The 17,036-nt window shown below is 39.6% G+C and overlaps 1 protein-coding gene across 1 annotated transcript in view; it reads left to right on the top strand.

Annotated features, from left to right (window-relative positions):
* LRPPRC (leucine rich pentatricopeptide repeat containing) overlaps positions 1–17,036 on the top strand; it is a 116,112-nt gene that overhangs the window by 39,336 nt on the left and 59,740 nt on the right. The window contains exons 15-22 of the mRNA XM_081854507.1: positions 6,103–6,130; positions 8,540–8,597; positions 9,761–9,867; positions 10,079–10,156; positions 10,486–10,539; positions 11,314–11,427; positions 13,622–13,752; positions 16,297–16,382. Coding sequence (XP_081710633.1) covers positions 6,103–6,130; positions 8,540–8,597; positions 9,761–9,867; positions 10,079–10,156; positions 10,486–10,539; positions 11,314–11,427; positions 13,622–13,752; positions 16,297–16,382 — 656 coding nt within the window. The remainder of the gene's footprint in view (positions 1–6,102; positions 6,131–8,539; positions 8,598–9,760; positions 9,868–10,078; positions 10,157–10,485; positions 10,540–11,313; positions 11,428–13,621; positions 13,753–16,296; positions 16,383–17,036) is intronic.

Here is a 17,036-nt window from a genome sequence, read left to right as displayed (position 1 = left end):
TTAAAATAGGTCCATTAAAATTTCAGACCTTGCGTACGTGTTACAGTGACATAGGGCTTTTTCGAGACACCTCCCCATTCCAAGAATAATCTTGGAAGAGTTTTGAGAGATGTTTCGTAAATTCAGAACGTCACAACTCAGAGGGATAAACATTGGAGAAGTGACAAGTACAGCTAGCCATGCACATATGAAAGTGTCTGCTTCCTTGGGTGCTTGCATAACTCTTTACCTCTGGCAGTTCAGAGTGTATTCCTGTGCTCATTGGCCACCATCAGAGTGCAGTACCCAAGCCATATGCTTGTTTTTCTTGAAAGAGAACCTCCATCCTAGCCTCTTTATGTGTTCCCGGAGAACAACAGGGCATTTCTGCTACTGAAATCCTGTTTGGTTCACCCTCCAAGGAGGTGGGAGGTGAAGAGGAAAACAGTGCAAGTACTAGTCTTCTGGTCAGTTGCTCATGAAGTAATTCAGCATAACCCTCAAGGAAAGGGAACTTTGGGTAGGATGGCTGTAACTTTCAAAGTAAAATATTAGTAAAACCTCTGTTAGCATAAGCCATGATTTGCCATTCTGGTTTGCTAACCAGTCTGCTATTCATTCAGGAATTATGTCTAGCTATAGTCGAGTGTAGTTAATTATGGTTTGGTGAGCGTACTCACCCTTTGAAAGGCGAACGTTGGTGACAGTTCATGGTTGTCAGGCTCCCACCTCAAAACACACCAGCAGCAACTCTTACTTGAAAGTATGTGGTGGTTTTTGGAGCTTCTATCATTATTGAGTATCAATCAATTTATTGTGTATAGCCAAAGGCTTGTACAATGTACAGCAGAGGGCAAGAGCCCTCTTGAAAGTAAGGAAAATATATTTATTCAGGCTAATAGCAGTACAGGCTTAGCAGCACAAGCACAAGGTCCAAAAGTAAAGAGCCCAAGGCCTGTGAGCAAAACCAGAGGCTTATAACTCAACAGAAGCTTTGAATATGTCTCTCTACAGCTAACATGCCCCGCCCCCCCAGCCAAGCATTTAAAGACAAGGTAGGGTGAGCTCATTCATGGGACTCTCTCACCCCTGAGTCTGCTGCATTCACACACATGCTAAAAACCCACTTGTCCAGCTGGGAAAACTTGCCGGAGCAAAAATGTCTTCAGCTGTGCAGACTGTGGGTGCCTGTCATATGGACAGGAATGCCACCCTACAGTAGAGACTTCTTTACTCTACTCCATTACCAATAAATAATGCAAGGTGAAAGGTCTGGCAGATTAAGCCAGGATGGGTACACATGTCAGTGAATCTGCCCGTTTCTTTATAATCAAGGAAAAGCTGAATTAGTTTTGTTGTTGTTTAGTCGTTTAGTCGTGTCCGACTCTTCGTGACCCCATGGACCAGAGCACGCCAGGCACTCCTGTCTTCCACTGCCTCCCACAGTTTAGTCAAACTCATGCTGGTAGCTTCAAGAACACTGTCCAACCATCTTGTCCTCTGTCGTCCTCTTCTCCTTGAGCCCTCCATCTTTCCCAACATCAGGGTCTTTTCCAGGGAGTCTTCTCTTCTCATGAGGTGGCCAAAGTATTGGAGCCTCAGCTTCACGATCTGTCCTTCCAGTGAGCACTCAGGGCTGATTTCCTTAAGAATGGATAGGTTTGATCTTCTTGCAGTCCATGGGACTCTCAAGAGTCTCCTCCAGCACCATAATTCAAAAGCATCAATTCTTCCGCGATCAGCCTTCTTTATGGTCCAGTTCTCACTTCCATACATCACTACTGGGAAAACCATAGCTTTAACTAGACGGACCTTTGTCGGCAAGGTGATGTCTCTGCTTTTTAAGATGCTGTCTAGGTTTGTCATTGCTTTTCTCCCAAGAAGCAGGCGTCTTTTAATTTCGTGACTGCTGTCACCATCTGCAGTGATCATGGAACCCAAGAAAGTAAAATCTCTCACTGCCTCCATTTCTTCCCCTTCTATTTGCCAGGAGGTGATGGGACAAGTGGCCATGATCTTAGTTTTTTTGATGTTGAGCTTCAGACCATATTTTGCGCTCTCCTCTTTCACCCTCATTAAAAGGTTCTTTAATTCCTCCTCCCTTTCTGCCATCAAAGTTGTGTCATCTGCATATCTGAGGTTGTTGATATTTCTTCCAGCAATCTTAATTCTGGCTTGGGATTCATCCAGCCCAGCCTTTCGCATGATGAATTCTGCATATAAGTTAAATAAGCAGGGAGACAATATACAGCATTGCTGTACTCCTTTCCCAATTTTGAACCAATCAGTTTGTTTTACCCACAGCCAAATCAACACCCAATTCAGTATCAGTTATAAGTTAGGAATTAGAGTGCGATATGGATGGATGTCCCATTAGTAGACAAAAAGCACAAAGCACAGTTAATTTGTAGAGTTCATTACCAGAAGAGTGTCACACGTGCTCTATAGTTGTAATTCCTTGTCAGTATTATTATCCCCATATTGCAGATGGGGGAACTCAAGTTGCAAGAGAGGGGTCTGCCTAAGGCCACATGGCAGAGACCAGAGTTGAACGGGGAAGTTCTTGGTCATAGCTGAGTCTCATTGATGGCCACTAGGCTGGATGGTGCTTAAAGGGTCAGGCAGATTCATGGAGAACAGGTCTAGTAGCACCTGAACATAAGAATAATCCTGCTGTTGTTCGATATGTTTGTTAACTGAAATTAAAAATAAATAAAAATATTAAATAAAGGAAAAAAGAAAAGCCCTGCTGAACCAAACCAAAGATCCATCTATGTTCACACAGTGGCCAACCAAATGCCTTTTGGGAAGCCCATCTGACACCAATACAACTTTTTTATGTTTTAAGTATATCTCTTGATATTGATGGCTGGATATTGTCAGCAGAATGAGGTGTGGAGGCAGGACTCTTCCTGTTATGCCTTCAGGTGTCTGGTTGAACTTCAGTTGTCTGGTTGATCAGTGTTGGAAACTGAACATTCAACTACACAGGTTTTGTTCGGTCAACAAGGCAATTCGTACACTGATAAAGAGTTCATTCCAATAGGTGAATGCAAGTCATAATTTTAACCTACCCATTTCCAAGAACAGCTAGAATCCATCTGCATTTGCGGACTTCCAGGTTGGCGCCATTGCCGAATGGCGGACTCCCTCCGAGCTCCGGAGGGAGCCTGCTCGGCAGGGGTCGGGTCCTGACGCGCCGGCGACGCGGGGACCCTCAAAAACCATGGGCGCTGAAACCCATGGACTTGGTGACTCGGCGGGCACCGTTTGCGCCCACCCGACCCGCGAAGGAGCCTTTTTAAAGGCTACGGAGCGGGGGACGGGGGGTGGTGTGGTGCTATGAGTCCTCTGCTTCCCCTGCCGAGCGAAGCCGCATGCCATTCGACGGAGAGCGCTGACTTTCTCCATTGAAAATTTGGACTTAAAAGAACAACCCGTGAGTAATTGGAAAATCAGATTTAAAAGAAAAAAAATAATTTAAATTTGGAATGAGCGGGAGAGGTGCAAAAAGGAAGTCCGTCTCCCCCCTGTTGTAGAGGATTTAAAGCAAGGATTTGACAACTAAGATCGAGAGAAGGGTCTATTTTATACTGATAAAGTTATTAATTTCACGATGGAAAATTATAAGACTGTGCTGGAGGAGAAAAGTGGAACGTGTGAGCTAAAACGTAACCCCCCCCCCCCCGGGAACCGGGAGCGATCCGTGAGAGCGCCTGGCGAGGAGAAATAGAAGCTTTGACAGCTGTCAAAGGAGCTGTCAAAGTTGAAGAATAAAAAGAGAACTTTGTTACGAGGACTTTGCCGGTTATATTTGTTACAATTTGGATATAAATTGTTGAAAACAAGGGATAACAAGTTACTTTGACTTTTGGGTGTGATCTGGAAGGAAACTGAGTTACCATAATCCCTCTAGAGGGGCCTTGGGACACTACAAATATTGCTGTACACATGGAAGTGAATAGGACTTTTTATCTCCTGGGAAAACTGCAGAAATGGAACATTATTTTGTCTACAGAGGTCTCTACACTAAAGGAAACAATAGATCTATCTATTGAAGAATGGAAGGGACTTGACGTAAGGTTTTGTTCCTGAACAAACAAACCCTCTGTAGAGGAACTAGAAGCTTTTGGAATTAGAACATTTTTGCAGTGGAGCAGGAAAAGAAACCAGAGGAAAGTGAGGAAAGAGAACAACAAGAATTGGACAAAGCTGGAAGTGGGAACATTTGGCACATCCAGATTTAAAAGGTCTAAAGAAATAAAATTGGAGTTTTACTCTTAAATATAGAGATCTGGATGGAAAAAATGGACCTTCTTGAGATAGAGTCCTTCCAAGATTGGATGTTCGAAATTAAAGACGACCAAAAAGATGGCAAAGACTATTAAAAAGACGGCAAAGTGGCGTTGTGAGGGATTTCGGCCTAGATGTGGGATCTCCAGGACGACAGCAGACATTGATGGACATTGGGGAACGTAACCGGGAAAGGGGGGAGGAAAATTTGGAATCCAAAGGGTGTAAAATTATACTTTGTTCTTTATTTTTTATTTTATTCTGTTCTGCATATTAAAGAGGGGAACTCGTGGAAGGGAACAGGGGTCGATTTTAGGGGATTAAAAAAAATTTTTTTTTTAACATTGGGTTAATGATAATAAGCTTAAAATTTGGGGTAAGAACTTGCTGAATTTATTTGAAGGAATTGGAATACAAGAGGGGGTGGGGTGGGGAAGTCCTGGAAAGATGTTAATGAAAATAAGGTTTAAAAGTAAATGTTTTATTTTTTCTTTTTATTTTTTCTGTTATATTTGGAAACTCTCAATAAATATTATTTTTTTTAAAAAAAAGAATCCATCTGCATTTGCTTCCAGTGCACTGTCCCTAATCGAGGGCAGTGTGTTTAATCTGTAACTGTGGAGCAGCAATTTCACACTATGCTGTGAATATTACAGTATCATTCTGGTTATTTAAACTGGGAACAACTTCCTCCATTTTTCAGATGTATGTCCTGCTGGAATTTCTTGTTCAGAAAGTTTAGGATGCCAAACAATTAAGATTTTAAAATCAGCAGTCTTTAGCAAATCAAATATGTATCCTTGCATACCTCTTTTCTGCTTGTGTGGGAACATCTCATATATGGTGAAGTCTTGTCTCTTTTCTTCTCAAGGACTGTGTTTCATGAGATACTGTGACAGGTAGTATTTCACAAAACAGCCAAGAATGTTTTTTTTAAAAAAAGCAGATAAAAATGAAATTATGCAATCCTCTTTCAACCTGGCAGTCTGAAGAGGAGATATATGTTACAGTATCTCACTACTGTATTTTGGAGAGTACGAAGTGAAAGTAATTGTTGATATTAAATAATACATGTGTATGGCTTATTTAATTTGAAAATGCTGCCTGAATTTAGATATGCAGATAGGTTACAACCCTGAACCTTTAACAGTGGGGACAGTTGAAAACTGATTAATGCATTTACATTTAATGTGTGATAATGAGTTGAATGGTTAATAACACATTAACAGATTAATCATGCAGATTAATAAGTGCTTTCAGCATTACTTTTAAGGAAATGGACTAAGCGTGTTGGAAAGTACGTTTTTCATGTCACCAGCAAACACGAAAGCTAATACCTAGAACTAACTCAGTTGGTCTTTAAGGTGCTACTGGAAGGAATTTTTTTATTTTGTTTTGACCATGGCAGACCAACACGGCTACCTATCTGTAACTCCAAATTACTGTTGTGGTTAACCCTCTCAAAAATCATCTGAAGTAGATACCAGAAGGTCTGAGGAACCTTAATTTTCTGCTGAATGGACATTTACACTCGCATTGATGTTTTTGTTTCCAGGCTCCCCCATGTAAATACGAGCAAGAAACTGGTTGAAGCACATTGAAGCAAAGGATTCTTAACATAGCGCTCCTTTTCTGTGGCAATTTATATACCGCGTGAAATCATTTTTCGAAAATAAACCTGACAAAATGTGTAAATCATTAATTTATTTTTAATACCCTTCACCCAAACAAATCTGCATGTGCTTAGATGTACAATTTTCGCTTAAAGAATGGCTAAATTAAACAAATATTTCTGACCTTCGATTAATTATCCTCTGCTGCCCTCTACAGGTCCTTTGATGTAAATCTCTGGAGCAAGGTAAGACCGTGAAACTGAAATAAAGTAGAGCTGCTTTAAAATGCTTTGGGTACAGAATATTATGGAAGTATAAGTAACAGGAAGCTGCATGCTCACAGTCTTGACAGTAACTTATTTGGAGAGTGTTGTATCTTGTCCGGTGCATTTTAAATTTAGGGCATGATTCCATCTAAGCTAATTCTGTTTGAACTCAGTGGGGAGATTTAAGCACGTGCTTAACTCCAAACCACCTTCACTCCCCCATATCTAATTGAGTTAAGGCATGCTTGGCTTTGGATGAAGTTTGTTGCGGGGGGGGGGGGACTTGGTGGACAGAAACATGGACAGTGGTAACTTGGCAGGGACCTTCTGCTCAAAGAGGGTTGCATGCGAAGATCCCCAGTTGGGCTCTCTGCCTAAGTTACTTCTTGTGAATTTAATAATTATGTGCGAAAGAGATGAGGATTGGGGTGGGGAAGATGACTGAACCCATCAGGTCCTGTATACCTGAAGGAGCGTCTCCACCCCCATCATTCAGCCCAGACACTGAGATCCAGCACCGAGGGCCTTCTTGGTAGTGGCGCCCACCCTGTGGAACACCCTCCCTTCCGATGTGAAGGAAATAAGTAGCTATCCTATCTGTAAAGGACATCTGAAGGCAGCCCTGTTCAGGGAAGTTTTTAATATTTAATGCTGTATTGTTTTTAATACTTGATTGGGAGCTGCCCAGAGTGGCTGAGGGGACTCAGCCAGATGGGCGGGGTATACATAATAAATTATTATTATTATTATTATTATTATTATTATTATTATTAGTTAGGCTTGAGGGGAAAACCCAAAGCGCCTTATATCTGTGTATGTCACCAGTTTAAAATTCAGAGAATAAGCAGTATGGAAGTGAACCAAACAATTGAGGAAGTAATTTACAAAATAACAGAGGCTCCTTCTTGCATAACATTTTCTTACACCCTGTCTAAAGTTGGTGCGGAACCAGTGGCTCCTTGATGTTCCTGGACTACAGTTCCCATCAAGCCTAGCCAGCAGTAATTGTGGTCTGGCAGCTTTTAGAAGGCCGCAAGTTCCCTGAAAGATAATGAAGTGATAGGAAGATTGCACTAAAATGAGTTTTTGGATCAATGCTTAACTACCATGTTTCAGCAAAACACTACATGGGGCACAGCATAGCTTACTTGTTTTTCTTCTATTTATTGCTCTTGGATGTAGAAGTAGGATCTTGTTTTCCAAAAGAGCCTTTTCTTTCCGTCTTCTGCATCTTGACAATCTACATATTTCTGTTTAAATTTGAAATACCACCTGAGTTTTCTTGAAGTTTTGCAAATCAGGCTGCTAGTACAGCTCCAGATGTGGTGTTTGCTGAGGCAAAGTTTATACTAAGCTCAGAAGTGGGTCAGAGCTACAGAAAGAATGTTGTGCTCTCTGGTGCCCTTTGTGCTGGCAGAAGGCTTTTATCTAGGAGATTTCCATTGGGGTGGGGGGCTTTTACTAATTTAACCTCTGTCCCCCATGTGCCTCCAAAATCTGCTCCTGTGGGCAGGGGGACACACCCTTCAGGAGAACGTGGGAGGTGTTTTTAGGGAGCCAATTAATATTGGGGAAGAAACACAAATCATTCTGTTGCTTCACATGCCAAACTGTCAAATAAGTTAGCCGCAGGAAAATCAAATCAAAGTCTGAATGTAGTAACCACCTTCGGTTTTGCGTTCCAAGTATGTCATGCAGCCCTATTCCTGCTTACTTGGAGGTCAGTTTTACTTTTTTTTACTGCTTACTTCCCTGTAAATGTGTTTAAGATTGCAGACTTAGGGTTGCATCGAGTGTTGGTCTTACTCAGAGTAGACCCAGTTGAATGAATGGCCATGCCCAACTTAGATCCCTTAATTTCAGTGGGTTTACTCTTGAGTAAAGCTTAGCTGGCTATAACCCTTAATATATATATTTTTGCTTTGTTTAAAGAAGTGCTGGTGTGTCATCGGCATTAAGTACTATCTAAAAATGCAGATTTTTATTATTATTTACAAATATGTAAAAATGAAGTAACGCTACACTGTTGAGAAACTATAAAGACTCTTAATTTTAACACCTGAAAGTGACAATGCTTAATGTTTGCTTTAAGCAATACTTTCTATTGTGGGTTAAGACACTAGGAACAGAATCACTGAAATACTTTCTTTCCCCCCCTACTTCCAATATACATTTTGGTGTGCAGCATACATGCTGTTGGTGTTGATTTTAAATACCATATTTACACACACAAAAAGCCTTCCTTTTTAAAGAGTGAATTGCTATGATGTGGCATAGAATAATAGCTTAGTGGAGAGATGCTTTATTATTTGTAGAATTCAATTTCAGATACTATTTGCCCTTGCTTCTTCTACTCGGCTGCAATGTACGATTATTCTGTCTTACCAGATAACAGAACTCTTGTACAAGGATGGACGTTATTGCCAGACGCCTCCGGGACCAACTGGTAGAGTTTCAATTTCTATGATTGTAACTTATCCACAAATCCGTTCTTCTGTGTAATGATGGGCTTGAGGGATTACAACCATAAACACTGATTACTTCTTTTTGAAAGTGAAATTTGGAAAACATGTTGGGTAAAATCTTTATCCAGATGATCACAGTATATTTTATGGAATCCGTGAGATTTTTTGGAAGGGGGGTGTGTTTCCCCCTTTTCTTTCTTTAATTAAAATGTTCTCCATTCATAGAGTGCACATGTGTTAAATAAAACAGAAAGGTTTGCAACACTGATAACGTAATCAGATCCCTTAAATAAATGCTTTACAACTACAACCAAGTTTTTCTGTATTTCAGAAAGCTATTAAAACAAAACAAAACATAAAACTATTAAAATAACATTTTAATTGCTTTCTGTCATATCAAAGAGCAAAATGCCACTTAGTATCTTGAATAAAGTGATTTAAGACCTGCTGAACACTCTCAATAAATAATAAAAAGAATGCAGTACATGTCACTAGTAGATGTCTTATCAAAAGCTCATTAGTTCTTCCTGATGCTCCTATACATTTTATGCTTGAGTGCCAAAGAAAATTAGTGCTGTTCACTATATAGCATCTTTTGTTAATCTTGATTTTCATTGGCTAATAAGTAGCTCTCCACAGGATTATTGGATCTGGTTGTTAAAAATCATTTAATACTCCTTCTTGTATTCGTGTTCGCTTGCTAGGCTGCAGAAAGCATGGTAAATAATGTGAAATATACAGTGCTGTGTACGCGATGCTTTAGGAAGCTCTTTATTTCCTTTTGAATAAATGACAAAATATTTATGGCAACTATTTTGGGGTAGTGGGCAGGAGAGTGGGGGAGAGGCCCTGGGCAGTACTGCTTCTGTCACACAGCAGTGAGAAAAAATAGATTGAAGATAGATTCTGTACTGAAAAGCTGTCACCGGGTTTGAAAATAATTAATATTCCTTTCACTCACCAGTTAGATATGTGCTCCCAAACCACATAATCTCTATGCCTCAGTGATCATTGTTGCCATTTCAGAGCCTCTCATCAGGGTGACATCTCACACCAAAATGATTTCTTATAAATTAATCTTGATAACATGACAGTGTCAGTAATTTTAGTGGAATGCTTTCTCTTGTGTTCCTCCCCCCTGCAGAAGCTGTTGGCTATTTTCTTTATAGCTTGATTGACAGCATGACTGACTCAGAGGTACAGGCCAAGGAGGAGCGGTTGAGACAATACTTCCATCAGCTGAAGAAGATGGTACCATTTCATTTTTTGCTACATAATGCCTGTCCTGCCTGACATGTATCTATTAGATTTGAAATTGCAGCTTTTAAGTACAACCAGACCACTTCTCAATGACATGCGAGTGCTGGAGACTTAAATTATGTCTGAAATTTGTCTAACAGAAATTATCTCAGTTTGGTTGTGTTTTTAAAACTCATGTAATTTTCTCCACCTCTCGGTACAGAATATAGTAATCCCTCCCAACATCTTTAGAGGTATTCGCAACCTACTGGACAGCTGCCACGTTCCTGAATTAATTAAGGTCTGTAGTGGTAAATTAAATGTTGTCTTTCAATATAAAATGTGTGTCTGTACTCCCCATGGATCTGTTTAGAGAGAAACAACATTCAAAAGGAACCGTTTCTGATTTTTAAAATAGCATATTGATCTTCTCCTTTTTATTTAATTTGGAAGCATTTGTGTTTTGGACAGAGAATTTTAAAGCTCGTAACTATGAGGATAAATGGGGATAGAGAGGCTCCTTTCTGTGGCTTAACAGCATGCTTCGCGATATTGCTGAAATGGGATCTTGTTCAATTTATTCATCATATATTTCATACATTTTCTTACACTATATATATTATCTTTTAGGATGTAATTCTCTTGACTGATAAAGACGCATTGTTGCCCGGAGAATTATCAAAAGTAAGTAGACCAGCTATCTAGGTTTATTTGTTAGTAATCAAATAATTTTTGTATACAAAAAGGATGCTTTGCTTCCAAGGTATCTATTCTCTTGCGCAGCTGACGTTGCAGTCTTTTCCTGGAATTAGCTTCAGTGTTAATAACAGTAGGAGCATAATATGTCTGTTAGTTCGAATATGCCGCCTGCGTATTTGGCCTTCCCAGAAACAGGCTTGAACACCTGAGGCAGCTGCTGTGACTCAGTTTCCCCATTTAGAAAAGAGAGCAGCTCACAAGGATGGTTATGAGCCTATGTTTTTGCCACTTTGGGCAGGGAAGGGCAAGTTGCAAAAAAATGTGCCTGGCCTCACTTGCATCGAAAGTGCATGTGAAATCCTGTACACCAGGGTGGGGCACATAGATGGGGCATCTGCACTCGATGGTGAAACCTTTTTTATTTATTTTTTAAGGTTCTGGGCAATGCATGTCCTAGGAATAATCACAAACATTTGCCTTAACGGTTCTGTGGTAAAAGCACTTAAAGCTCAACGCAATTGCACATGTTCGTGCTGAGTGAGGGAAGACTCACCACAGCAAATTTGGTGTTAAGTTGTCCTTCTCTATCTAGTATATGCAGACTGAAAATATAAAGGAACTGTCATGCATTTTTGCTATGACTTGAACAGTTGCAGAGAATTTACGTTCTCGCTTGCACATGTCTTCATGTTTTCTCTCTTAATTCAAGTGGTTTTCAGGGATGTTTTAGTTAGTAAACATCTTATTCTCTTGCCATAGTTCACTGCACTTCGGGTGCCTGAATTGGAGGAGAAACTGGAACAACTAAAAGCCGAGAACCAGCCTATTGGAGATGTTTTGAAGCAGCTTATATTTGCTTTGTGTGCGGAAGAGGTAACTTTTGAAAGAGTTGTGTGTTGAATTTGCAGCATTCAGTGTTACGTTTTAATAAATAACAGTGACTCTTATCTATAGAACACCCATCAATGTATGTGGCAGTGAACCAGAATGGCTGGGGCAACCTGGTCAGATGTGCGGGGTACAAGTAATAAAGTAGTAGTAGTATACAGAGTAATCCTAGTGAAAGAACAAGGAGGAGCCTTGTGGCATCTTAAGATTTAAGACATATGCTTTCATAGACAAGAGCCCACTTCATGACATGCATCTGATGAAGGGAGATCTAGCCCACAAAAGCTTAAGACATGTTGTTATTGAAGATGATGATGTTATTTATTAAAATTATTACCCGCCTTTCACCAGTATTCCCAGGGTGGGGATTCAGCAATTTTAAATTTAACATTAAGAATGGTTAATACAAATACAGTGGTGCCCCGCAAGACGAACGCCTCGCAAGACGGAAAACGGTTTTCCGTTTTGGAGGCGCTTCGCTAAACGAATTTCTCTATGGGGTTGCTTCGCAAGACGAAAAAATCTTGCGAATTCCCGCGGGTTTTTTTCCGCTCCCCCCCCCTTTCCTAAGCCGCTAAGCCGCTTATCAGCTGTTCCCCTGATAAGCCGCTTCTCAGCTGATCGCTAAAAGCCGCTAAACCGCTAATAGCGCTAATCCGCTAAGCTGTCAATGGGCTTGCTTCGCAAGACGAAAAAACCGCTAGACGAAGAGAATCGCGGAACGGATTCTTTTCGTCTTGCGAGGCACCACTGTACAAAATAGGGGCAGTGGTCCTGAAAAAACATATCTCAGGTGTCTTAAGGTCAGAAAATGCCACTACCTAGGAGCTGCCACAGAGATTGCCCTCTCACTACCACCTCCTCAGTTTCTGACATTGGTTTGTCTTTAAGGTGTTGTAAGACCCTTTCCTGCAAAGATGACCACCCCTCTGGAAATGGTTACTAAGTAAAAGACAAATCCTGGCTCCAAGGAGTTTGAACTCTTAAGTGAAGGCAGTGGGATGTAAAGTGGGAGGGAGACAGAGAGAGGCAAGTAAAGATAACCAGAGATGAATGGTTGCAAATGTAATTGCATGTACTTAGGCTTCATTTCAGGTGGGGGTTTAGTGCTGGTAAGCAAGGGAGAATAATGTTTCAAGGGTTCTGGTTTTGGCCCTTGTAAATCATATCAAAGTACAAAAAAGCAATTAAAGCAAAAAAAAAAAAGTCAACTCATTTCAGTTACCTCTTGAATGGCATGTTTTGGGATTACTCTGGTCTGTTAATGGTAATCTGCAAAGTGAATGATAGTAACAGCTGTGATAGGTTTATCATACATGCCAAATGTCCTTTCAAGCCATGGCTCTGGTCTCTTACATCTAGATTGTCAAGCAACTGATACATGCAATAGTCATTTGCAAGTCAAATATTACAAGGTGGTTAATGCGGGGATTGAAATTCCATTTTCCTGCTGGAGAAAGGTTTCTGAGATAAAGAGGCTCTTGCCTTCATCAGCAGGCATCCAGCTGTAGTTCATATTTTGTGTAGGTCTGCAATTTGCTGTGTATTCCAAGACACTGGTCCAATTTCTTGTTTGTGTGCCTGGGCCATAATGCCCATTATTGTACAGCAAACTGGAATATGGTTAACCTTATAGCTTGTATTCTATAATGGCAGAAATTTAGGCCGTGAAGAGGTTTTGCTTCATTTTGTTACTCTATATAAGAAGAGTGACGGGGGAAGCTTTTGACATGACCTCTGTTCATAAGCATATGTTCAAGATGTATTAATAAGAATAGCCAAGCCGCTGCCTTAAAAAGGATATGGGAATGCTTATTTGGTTTTAAAAGTTGGACACTTCGTTCCTGCTTTTGCCCACGGTTAAAATAAAACTTCCAACCGAACACGAATGCTAACATATATTCAAGGAAGAAATCATAATAGTAATTATGTGCCTACCTAAGATGTCCACTAAAGCATATAACCGCTCCTCTAACAAAAGGTTTCGATTGGACAAGTTCAGGTCACTTGCTAAAATAACTGTAATTTTTGCAAATGTAAAGCACGTGAGCTTTTAACAAGCAGCACGTAGGCTATGCATACATAGATAAATGTAGTTTCGCAGCAAAGCCCTGGAATGCAAAATGTCATGCGGACTTTTCTCTTTTAGTTCATATCTTTTCCTTAATGCTCCTCCTAGAATATGCAGAAAGCCCTTGAAGTGAAGGCCAAATACGAAGCGGACATGTCTGTTGGTGGCTATGCAGCCTTAATACATTTGTGCTGTCGACATGATAATGCAGAGGAGGCAATGAACCTTAAAGAAGAACTGTAAGTACACCGGCCCTGAAAGATGTCAAAGAGATTTATGCTGATACACAGACCTTATTGAATTAAGTAGGTTGAATATTTAAAAAAACAAAGCAAAAAAAAACAAAAAACCAGCCCAACCCTCATACATTTTTAATTAGCTTTTCCCCTGATAAAAATATTTTGCTGAAATTCGAGATTGGTTGTAACAAGTTGTCACGATTATATAATCACTCTGAACACACATGTTTATTAGTGGTGCTCTATGTTGTATTTTAATAAATCAGTTTATGATAAGGTCTTAGCAGCTACCTTGGCATTCAGATTTGGTTTCTGAGCTGGGTAATGTAGCTGCAGTATAGCAGGTTACAGCGCTTGTAAGTGACATTATGCTTCTAATACCTGTCTGCAAACATTTCCTTTTAAAGTCTCTGTTTCCAGAGATAATATCTTGGTTGTGAAAATTAGCTTCCAGCTAAGACCTGTAATGCCTGGTTTGTCAGCAAAGTACTTTGCAGATCCCCATTTTTTTTTCTCCTCTTGACTTTAGTTTATATTTCTTTAATTTTATTGTTAAGGTAAATTTGAAAACAAAACAACACACAATCACATACTTAGGAGCTTCTTTCTGCTCTTTTGGCACGATGTTGGACCAGTGTAGATATACAGTTGATGAAATTTTAGCAACTGACAGTGAGCTGCAGGAAAATCAGTCCTTTTCCCAATTGCAAGTCATGTGTGTGAATTTTTTTTTCTCTCTCTCAACTTCTATGTTTCTATTTCACGTGCGGGTTCAGTGGGTTCTCCTGTGGCTAAAATGAATGCACATTCCTAAACTTTATTTGAAAACCCAGTTTTAAACAGGTTCCAAAACCCTGCTTACGTTGCACATGAGTAGAGGTGACATATATAGATATATTTTGTGTGTGTCTGTGCACACCCGTGTGTAGTTCTGTAACTCTATATTTGTTAACTCTGCTTATTTATCTCATCTGAAGGAAGGCCTCAGATGCAAATAAGACTTTTTAGCTTCTGTGAAACAACTTCCTTATATTACCAAGGTGCATAAGTCAGGTGTTTCCTCGATAGCTCTGTGTTCTTGAACAAATTCTGGGCCATGTTTCAAAATAAGGGATCTTCAATTCATTCAGTATGCTCATAGATGATCCTGTGGAGTGCATTTGTTCAGGCTGCGTTCAGCTCACTGGATTATCTACAAATGAATGCCTTAGACAGTCCATACAGGTCCAGTGTTCTCATATGGATTCACATTCAAGAACCAGTCCAGATCTCCTACCAAGAAGGAACTGGCCCTTCAATTTATTTAAGATGATCTATTTGGCAGCCCTTGAAAATGTGCTATCGTACATAGTTTAGCATTCTGTTTGTTATAAAAAGACAACTGCTGCTACAGAAACATCCTTTTGTTACCGTAATTATGACTAAGGTAATGAGTTATAGGATGCACAGAGTAGTTTAATAGGTATGTTGCATTATGCCAAAAGCAAGTTGATTTCAATAAGTAATTTTCTTTGGAGAAACATAGTTTCTTCCTTGGTGGTATAATGGACTCAGTTGGGTTCGGCTGCTCCTACTGGTTGAGCAGTAGAGGAAGCCAAACCCAGTTGAATCCATTGTAACACCACGTAGAAATATCTTTCAAATAAGAGCAATGATCCCTTTCCATAATTCCTTGTGTACTGAGGAAGTTGTGGTCTGTTTGATGATGATGATGATGATGATGATGATGATGGTGATGATATCAGTATTAAATGGTAGCCTTGGAATAAATTTCAAGACTGGTTGACATTGGTTTGGATTTGGGCAATCAGCTCAGTCCTTTCAGGCTTACTTCTGGGTAAATGGCCATAGGATTATAGTCTAAATGGTGTACCTTTAGTTTCCATTTTCATCAATGGGATTTACCTTCACTCATGACTAATTTATCCCATGCATGTGGAACCAACATACAAGTGCGATTTTGTTATTATATTTTGTACACCACCATGATTTTTTTCTTATGAGATGGAAGTTTATGAAAATGTGTGTGTGTGTGTGTATAAAATAAAATAAAATAAAAGAGTTGCTTAATCTGAATCGAACGTATTATTTTTTGTTGATGGTAACACACCCTAGATTTACTTTCTTCATATTTTTGTTTACCTATTTGATTGAGACCCGGAAATCCTGCAAAACATTTTAAATGAATAAATGAGAGAATAAATAAGTCTTTGGATGTTTTTGGAGCTCTGGTAACTCCTGATTTTTGCAGATACCCTCTTCCCATTGCAGGCTCCCACACCACATTCCAGGCCTTCCACTCATGTAACTGTGGTTCCAACCCAATGTCTTCAAAAAGCAGCACATCCTTTCATAGCGCCAATGCCTCCATGATATATCAGAAATAAATTTACTTCCTAATTGCACACTGAATTACTCAGGAGTAAGACCCATTGCACACAGTAGGGTTGATTTCTAAGTAAACATCTACATGATTGCGCTGTGAGATTATTATATTCTGGCACAAATGGAGTTGATGCAGTTTTTTTTATATATATACCCCAGTTCTCGTAAAGATTCATCTATTGCTCTTGATGCGGGCAAGTGTTTAGCCTTGGTGAAAGTTTTGAGCAAATATGGCAGAGTAGAAGGTAAGTGCTCTTTCTTTCAGTGTATATTTTTGCTATATAATGAAGGTATCTTGCCACCGGAATAAAAATATGAGTTGATATTAATGGTATATCATGTCCTGCAAAGTGCTTGAACATTTTGCATACAAATTTGCATGTGAATTCAACCAGAGATACTTGGACAGTGCAGGCCATTAGTTTTAATGGATTGGCAAGCTTGTCATTTACATTTGCACAGCTCAGTGCTTTTTGCATTTCTGCAGCTAGTTTTTATTAGCATTGCTGTTTGGATTGAGTTTGAAGATCATGACTTATGGCACAAATTGCGTATGTGCCTAGACTAATGGCTTTGTTTTTGCTTAAGAAGGTCTGAAGTCTTAGCATAAAGCCTATAAACATAACCTCCTTGTAAAGGGTCTAAGCACTTCAGGAAAAAAAAGCCACCCTCTAACTTTTTAATAAATGTATTATAATATTAAGATCTTAAATTTGCCTTTTATATATTATTAATGTAACATTTTATAACCAACAACTGAAGAATATTGTTAAATTAATCAGATCTTTAATTGTAAATGTATTTAATGCATTTGGGTGTAAATGGTATGTATTTAGTAATCGATGAAGTTTATAAACTAGGCTATCACCACCATTTATTAGAGGTTGGAAAAAACAGTC

The sequence above is a fragment of the Podarcis erhardii genome, assembly GCF_964252035.2.
Source record: "Podarcis erhardii genome assembly, chromosome: 3".
NCBI classification, from domain to species: domain Eukaryota; kingdom Metazoa; phylum Chordata; class Lepidosauria; order Squamata; family Lacertidae; genus Podarcis; species Podarcis erhardii.
The sequence above is the reverse complement of the archived record's forward strand: the minus strand, read 5'-3'. Positions and strand labels throughout refer to the sequence as shown.